The sequence below is a fragment of the Oncorhynchus masou genome, chromosome 33 (genome assembly GCF_036934945.1).
Source record: "Oncorhynchus masou masou isolate Uvic2021 chromosome 33, UVic_Omas_1.1, whole genome shotgun sequence".
In the NCBI taxonomy this organism is placed as follows: Eukaryota; Metazoa; Chordata; class Actinopteri; order Salmoniformes; family Salmonidae; genus Oncorhynchus; species Oncorhynchus masou.
Genome location: NC_088244.1, coordinates 35473092 through 35481682, shown reverse-complemented (window position 1 = coordinate 35481682; position 8591 = coordinate 35473092). Strand labels below are relative to the sequence as shown.

The window sequence follows — 8591 nt, the reverse complement described above, 5'->3', positions numbered from 1 at the left end:
CTTTATGGTTGAAGCCTGAAATGTGGCAAAAGGTTGCAAAGTTCAAGGGGGCCGAAAACTTTCGCAAGGCACTGTACTTCCAAAGTTGTGGCAAAATAGCTTAAGTACCACAAAGTCAAGGTATTGGAGCGGCCATCACAAAGCCCTGACCTCAATCCTATAGAAAATGTGTGGGCAGAACTGAAAAAGCATGTGCGAGCAAGGAGGCCTACAAACCTGACTTAGTTACACCAGCTCTGTCAGGAGGAATGGGCCAAAATTCACCCAACTTATTGTGGGAAGCTTGTGGAAGGCTATCCGAAACGTTTGACCCAAGTTAAACAATTTAAAGACAATGCTACCAAATACTTATTGAGTGTATGTAAACTTCTGACCCACTGGGAATGTGATGAAAGAAATAAAAGCTGAAAGAAATAATTCTCTGTACTATTATTTTGACATTTCACGTTCCTAAACTAAAGTGGTGATCCTAACTGACCTTAGACAGGGAATTTGTATTAGGATTAAATGTCAGGAATTGTAAAAACCTGAGTTTAAATGTATTTGGCTAAGGTTTATGTAAACTTCCAACTTCAACTGTATCTGAGAAAATAGCTGATTCTCAATATTCATAATTCATGTACTGTATATTATTACACCAATTAATGTCAAGATAGTTGTAAGACAGCCAGAATGCATTGTCAAACTCACACTCTAAAACACACTGAACATGAGCGTGGCCTAAATATGATATGTAGTCATGTTGGTGATAAATAGAAGTATTGTTTCAGACATTACTGTCTGTATACCAATAAAGACCAGAATTCAACACAGATGCCTCAAATTTAATTTGACAGAAATACAATATGACTGCATGATAAGCTTCTTGGAAATCTCAACAATAATCCATCCATGTTTTCGAATACAGATATTTACCAATGGTGTATTTCATGGATTGCATACTTTCATGTGGTATGTGGAATTATTTTGGAATCCCTAGAATACATATTTTGGGTTACCAGTATTCACACAACACCAGTACTTTTTTTATTAAAATACATACTTTGGATTGTTGCCGCCTTCGAATATTGGTCAAGTACATCTACAGTGGTAGTGAAACTTTGTGAGTGATAATCCATTGGCATTATTATAAATTCTTAAAGTAGATTTATCAGCCAATCATTTGCACAGGATTGTTTTTCAGATTCTCGGTTGTAATTGATTTCAATTCAAGAAAGTGAAAAGATTCCATGAAATAATGAAGTAAGTCATTTGAGTCACAATACTTTTCACATTATACCACAACAGACAATTGTAAACATACACCCTTTTTTTAACTCCATTCTGTACATTCATTCATTCATTCATTTGAAATACAATACTGAATTGTTTTCTTCTCCAGTGTCCATAATGAGGCCATGTCACTATTTTTCAGTCCAGCAGTAAAGCATGTTAATTTGAGAGCTGTGCCAAATGTACAACGATCACACAGAAGGTCTATATGCATTGACATTATAGGGATTTGAATTTCCAGACTGAGAATTGTGAAATAGACCAAACCTATTCCATTCCATTTGGAAATGAACCGTAGCAGCATCAGGTGACAATAGAAACACACAGCTATACTAACTGAAGCATGAGATTCACACACAAAACACATATTCTCACTACCATGATATTGATATGCACAGAAAACAATTGTTAACTCGGGAATATAAGTTAGGAGCAAATCAAACCATTCTGAGTCTAGATAGTATAACTCAATAAATTTGGGTAGTACCGTATAGTCACAAAGGTCAAGAGTGAACACAACAGCTGTTCCATAAATGCAAAATGGCTAGCAAGATACTCTCCCTAATTGTATTCAAGGGGAAAGGTTCAAGAATGTGAGTGAGATTAAGTTTGTGTAGAAATTGTCTCCAGTCGTTTCACACACACCTTATTTCTTTTACATTTCATCTGCTGATAGATTGGCTAGAATAATTCCCTTTCCAAATCTCCCAAATGTTTAAAATATTGTTAGAATGCACCGGCTGTATACAAATGGTAAGAAGGAATCTCAGATACTTTGCAGGTGCCACAGGTCATGTGGCAGTCATTGATAACATAACAAATTGGAATCATTGGATGTAAAATGCCAAATTTGGGTCATTCACTTAAATAAGCATTTAAATTCACCAAGCTATTATAAATGAACGAATGTGTAAATATTCAACAAATAAATAAATGAATGTGCATAAAATGTTTTTAAAAAGTGTTAACATATACCAATGTGATCTCTTCAATGAAGCATTGCACATGACTCCACGGGTGTACCCATCATAGGTCAAAGTTCAAACAAACACATGACATGTGACTGACCACAGACAGGTATAGACATGGCCAGTAGCATAGGCTGTGATGAGGGCGGTCAATAGTGACATCAAAAGACCATAACTAATGCAGTTTCCAACTCTCGAGCATCAACTTGAGCTTCCATTACTTCTCAGTTCAAATTAAAATATTGCATCTACAACATCTGTTTTAAACTTATAAAATACTGTGTATATATGTATACAAGGCTAAAGGCTATGCCTGCAATTAAACTGCATTGTGTTCATCTGTCTGCAAACGTTGGGCACATTGTACCCCAATTTGTCAGTAATTCCCTAACACAACAAAAAGTGTTTCTCACACCTACAGAAACAAGTTGGTTGCTCCATTATGGTTCAGACAGCTGATTGTTTAGTGGCCAGAGCTGGTCTAGCAATGAGATACACATGGGAATGGCCAGACAAAACAAACTGGTGATGTGCTGTCTGAAACGACCTGGGTCTTCTATGCAGTCCTACTCAATCACAGCTTTTTGTATAATCAGATGACACAGGATCTGTCACTGCTAAATATCATGTATGCCACACTTGCTAAGAAAAACGAATTTCAAAAGATGCTATGCTAAACATATTCTGCGACTATTACGTTTGTGTGTGAAGAATTGCTGTGAACGCATGTTCGTCTGTTGAAGTAGTTTTTTTGAGCAGTATTGCATTTCAGAGGGATTCCCATTTCCATAAAACATCAAAGCTTTTCAATGTCTCTTTTCTTCTCTCTGTTGTAATCCATGAACACGGAACATGATATTATCCATCCTTTGGCTAGATCCAACTGACGTAGAAATGTTTTGATTATACAGTGACAGTACATTGTTGATAAAGTCATTTGAACGGTGGGGCTTTCTATCTTTTTTTACAGTGGGAAAACAAGGAAACCAGAGAATGTAGAATATTGCCATCCGCCAACTAGATTTCCCTTCTCCAGTTTAAGGTAGACCTTGTCCTCTTTATCCAAAAAGAGCAGAACTCCATTGGTGGCTGCCTCTCGAGTTACGTCTTTGTCACCCGCAAAAGCTGAGATGACAGGTTTCCCATTCAACATTAAGTTCACCTGAATGACCCAAAGAGATAGCAATGAGTGAAAATAAACAAGACAGGGGAGAAATGCAGCTAATGTAGCTACTGTTCTGTACTAAAATATCTTGCCATGCTATGATTGCATTGCCAAACATCATCATCATCATCCACAGCTTCCTAGAGTAGCCATTTGCTATAAACTATTGTTTTAGTTCAAATATGTAGTTTGCGGGAGCCCTTCGCTTGGTGTACTTTGGAGAGAAAAAACACATTCTTGTTTAGATTAGTTTTGTCACTTTCTTAAGTTAAATAGCCAGAATAATAAGATTGTATGTTTAACAAACTCATGTAGTCTACTCCCCCTTCCCCCCACCCAGAGATAGCCCAGACCTTTCCAGGCTTCGGGGCTTCACAAAGAGAGGACTGGAAATTGGCACTACAATTGTGCTAAACACACATGACCAAATTAGAAGATGTGTCTGTGATTTCCCATTGAAGTTCTACAGGACATTTTCCTAGCATTGACACGGTTAACTCTCTCATCTATTGAAATCAAGTGCTTTGTCAGAGATTTGTTTCTGCTTCCTCTAATAACCATTCTGTAAATGCAAATCCAAATGTCCCAATAGGCCGACACAGGGAATAGTCCAGAATAGACGTAGACAAAATAGTCTTAGGCACATTTCCTAATAGATTACAAGCCCCTTTCAAATAATGTAGCCATGGCCAATGTATAGAAAATGAATTGTCTCATGGGAATCACATTATATTATAACTGGAACTAAATTGCTGAATCAATTTGGCCAAAACAAATAGCTTACCTGTATAGTCTGACTCTGGTACACTTTTATAACATGAAAATTAAAACTGTAGATCCCTTTTCTGGGTGACAAAAACACAGACTCCAAAGTGAAATAGTTGCCTATATTCACAAGAACCTGGGGAAAGAAGAATAAAGCATTTTAGAAAGTAAAAAAATATTCTCCTCGCTGACTATTTAAATCAGACCAGAATATTTATTGATGCAAGGTCCAATGCAGTCAAAAATGTGATTTTCCTGTGTTTTATATATATTTCCACACTATAAGGTTGGAATAATAATGTGAAATTGTGAAAATTATGATGCCCGTTTAGTATAAGAGCTGTTTGAAATGCCTGAAATGTCAGGCTTTTTTGGTGAGAGGAAGTTTTGGCCTCCATGGTAATATCACCATGTGGTAAATGAGTTAATCAACCATTAAGAGAGTTCCAAACATCTTTTCCAATAACAGCTCATTTTCAGTTTCCCCTCCCCACTCAGACCACTCCCAGACAGACCTAGCAAAATTCTTGCTTGAGAAATTGCCTTATGCTAATAAACTCTTTTTGTGTGTTTATTAACATATTAATTGAAAACAGACACAGTAAGGTACTTAATTGTTACCCATAAATGGTTGAATATTGAGTTTTTTTTAAAACAGACCGTTAACCGGCTGGACCGTTAACGACCAGCTTTTCTTCTGCTGACACAACTATGGTGACAAGATTATAGTGTTAAATCTGGGATATTTCAGTAGTTGTAGACACCTCAACTCCTTAGAGAAAATGTACTGACAGTTTTAATCCTGTGATTTGACATCACAAGCAGTGATCTTTTTTTCCACTAATTGGTCTTTTGACCAATCGGATCCGTCCTGAAAAAGATCTGAATTGGGTAGTGCTGAGACTTTAGTGCTTTTTGAGGTCGGTTCGGTTTCAATATTTAAAAAAAATAATGAAATGCACTATGCATTTAAATGTATGCATTATGTGGGTTAAATGCTGTAACAACACAGAACAAAACAATTCTTGTTCTTTGTTGATATGAACCTGCAACCAGTCAAAATCTATTGAGCCATCAGTACTGTTACAGTTTTTCTCAATTGCTAAAACACTCAAGCCCATTGGCTGAACAAAGTTCTCAGTTGCCTGGACTCATTTAGCTAATTATGCAGTCTGTTGTCAATACCTTAAACCATTTCACATGGTGAAACACAATTTGCAGATTTGGACTGGTTGCAGGTTCATATCAACAAAGAACAAGAATTACAGTATCACAGAGACAAAGGACAAGTTTGTGAGATGCAGGGTACAGTACTGTAAAAAAAATAGGGGTACAAGGAGGAGGAAGAACAAAAAACAAAATTGCAAAGAGCAAAGCAGAGTAGTAATTTCTGATCAATTTTGAGCTACTATGATAGAACCTGTTTTCGTTCATCAAAAGACAATGACGGAAAAATATATTTTTTTAAATAAAAAATCTACTTCTCCCTAAGAATTATATGTTTTGAACAGTGTGTTTTCTATTTTTCGGTGTATTGTTTACTGCCTGCTTGAGAGTGTATATCATTTTGATCACTTTGTTTATGATTTGAGAGCAGTGTTTGATTTTGAACACAGGTAAAACTGTTTTGAGGCGAATGTTTAATTTTACATAGAGGAGTCAGAGGTTATGTAAATAGTGCTTGAATATGAGGTTTTGTGTTGAATGTTTTCAGGAAATGGAGCAAGGTTTCAGAAATTGTGTTTTAGCAATTGAGAAAAACTGTAATAAATGGAAAGCACAATGTTCAGGGCCATACAATTTGTCCATTGTACAGTATACAGCCTACAATGCACTGTACTACAGTATCCATTCTCAGACTTTCTCCTTCCCACCTTCAACAACCTGTTTGCTCTCTGAACTGGCTTATATTGGTTGTGTCGCATCATTTGAAACAGGTTAAATCAATTTTGAGTGGTTGTGTTCAATCAATGACATATGTTCTCTATTTGTATTTGATTGTGGCCACTTGTGTTTACCAGTATGGATGACATGTGCATTAGAGTGCAGGGTGTGTTTTGAGAATGAGAATGTGTTTAGAGATTTGCTGAAAAGTGAGATCTGCAAATTGTGTTTTACCATGTGAAATGGTTTAAGGTATTGACAACAGACTGTGTTTTACCATGTGAAATGGTTTAAGGTATTGACAACAGACTGTGTTTTACCATGTGAAATGGTTTAAGGTATTGACAACAGACGGCATAATTAGCTAAATGAGTCCAGGCAACTGAGAACTTTGTTCAGCCAATGGGCTTGAGTGTTTTAACAATTAGCAAAACTGTAATAAATATCCCATGATGGTAGTGACTGCCCATTACTGCTCATCCCTTATTAACCATCACTTATTCACATTACTTTACTTTAATAAAATATTTCAGTTGTCGTGTGTACATTACATTTCTTTTATTTGACAACTTTATTTCATTCCTAGTCATCATCTAATGTCTATTGAGCTGCTGCCTATGCTGTCTGACAAAATCGCTATTTTAGTAGTTCTTCAAAGTAAATAAGGCATACTTTTATGACTGTTGAATACCAACTATCAATCACTTAGATCATAGTTTCCCAAACTCGGTCCTGGGGCCCACCTTGGTGTACACATTGGTTTTTGGCCAAGCACTACACAGCCTATTCAAATAATCAAAGCTTAATGATGAGTTGGTTATTTGAATCAGCTGTGTAGTGCTAGAGGTAAAATCCGAAATGTGTACCCAGGGGGGCCCCAGGACCGAGTTTGATCAACCCTGACTTAGATCATGTATTTTCAGATAGAGATACCTCATGAAGAAACTGCTCTCTATGTATCCCCTCTTGAATTTGTCTGCCTGTGTAAATGCAGCCTACTAGTCCAGCAGCAACTACTTGACACAGGAGCTGCACTCTTCTCCAATAGTCTCTCTTCCAATTAGGCAGATTCAGCCAGTGATTTATGTAAAGTGTTGGTTATGCCAGTTGAGATGCCACCAGGAGGTGATATAAAACAGTGATTTTAGGTTAATTCAAACACGGAACAAAAGTTAAATGCACTGCATTTACTCCATAGAAAATGGCACTGTCTCAATTCAGAGTACCACCCAATCAAACTGATGAAGCCAAACATCTCCTGTGTGTGTGTGTGTGTGTGTGTGTGTGTGTGTGTGTGTGTGTGTGTGTGTGTGTGTGTGTGTGTGTGTGTGTGTGTGTGTGTGTGTGCGTGCGTGCGTGCGTGCGTGCGTGCGTGCGTGCGTGCGTGCGTGCGTGTGTGTGTGTGTTTGTGTGTGAGAGAGAGAGAGATGCCCAGATAGGTGTGAGTGTGCTATGCACTATTCTCAGTGATAAACCCATTGCTGCTGATTAAACCCATTATTATTGATTAATCATTCAAATTCAATCAATCATTAGGTGTGTAGGTTGCTGTCTAAACCAATGTTAGACTCTTCCAGAACAACAATTTTTTTAAATAATATTTGTATTTAGTTATACTTTGGGGGAATAACCTGCCACGGTGTGGTCAATTAGCTATGTAAAACGTTGATTTTAAACAGCATTGCAACTTTGATGTTATAAAGTTGAAGTAAAACAAAACAGCCCTATATCAAAAACAACGTAAACAGTCTTACTTGGTCGAAGTATATGATTCTTGTTTTATTACTCATCTCCGACGGTTCGTGATTGTTGCTCCGGACCGCAGAAAAAGCCACCTTGGAGTTTGCCGCGCGCACCGAAATGCCTAGAGGAGAGGACGAGCCCTTCCAATCCGTAGTCGGATTAGAGTCGCAAACCACAAGACATTTGCCCTCCAGGACTACAGGCTCCGTGTCATTCTGAGCTCCCACAAACTCAGAGATCAACGCCAAACTAAACATAAGAACAATATATTTTACCATCGCATTGTCCAACAACCCTAACAGCACCATTTTAAAAAAGACCTTCTCTGTATCAAATTCCACGTCCTCCTCTTTGGTCCCGCGTCGCAGACGCTTCTGACGCGATACGATTATTTTCTTGGATCCAGCAGTATGCTATATTGGTGAAAGAAAGCGACGACTTCAAATGTTGACAACAACGGATGGAAATTAACATCCCGATGATTTTCTCTTTGTCTCATTTTTATCATTTAGATTATGTTTGTGATTGAGATAAAGATACAAAATAGATGGCTGCATGAGGCTGGCATGAATGCTTCAGTATGAGAAGAAGCGCAATAACATTTTTCTGACTCGTGCTCTGTGACTGTCCATATTACGCGTGTTGACTGTTAGTCCCAGTTGTGATATGCCCACGATCCAGACACGTCCATTTAGCAACGTATGCGTAAATATTTCCCGCACATAAAACAATGTCTTAATTTGTAGCTTACGTTTTAGTTTTAGCCATATTATGAATCTTTTATCTCGTTTTAA

General features: G+C 37.5%; 1 protein-coding gene across 1 annotated transcript; it reads right to left on the bottom strand.

Moving 5' to 3' along the window:
• Positions 1–3024: 3024 nt before the first annotated feature.
• On the bottom strand, positions 3025–8105 carry LOC135527587 (cerebellin-4-like). Its single transcript, XM_064956077.1, has 3 exons — positions 7809–8105; positions 4190–4306; positions 3025–3402 (listed from the first exon to the last, which is right to left on the bottom strand). The coding sequence occupies exons 1-3, from the start codon at positions 8103–8105 to the stop codon at positions 3205–3207; spliced, it is 612 nt and encodes a 203-aa protein (XP_064812149.1). The 3' UTR covers positions 3025–3204.
• Between the last annotated feature and the right edge of the window lie 486 nt (positions 8106–8591).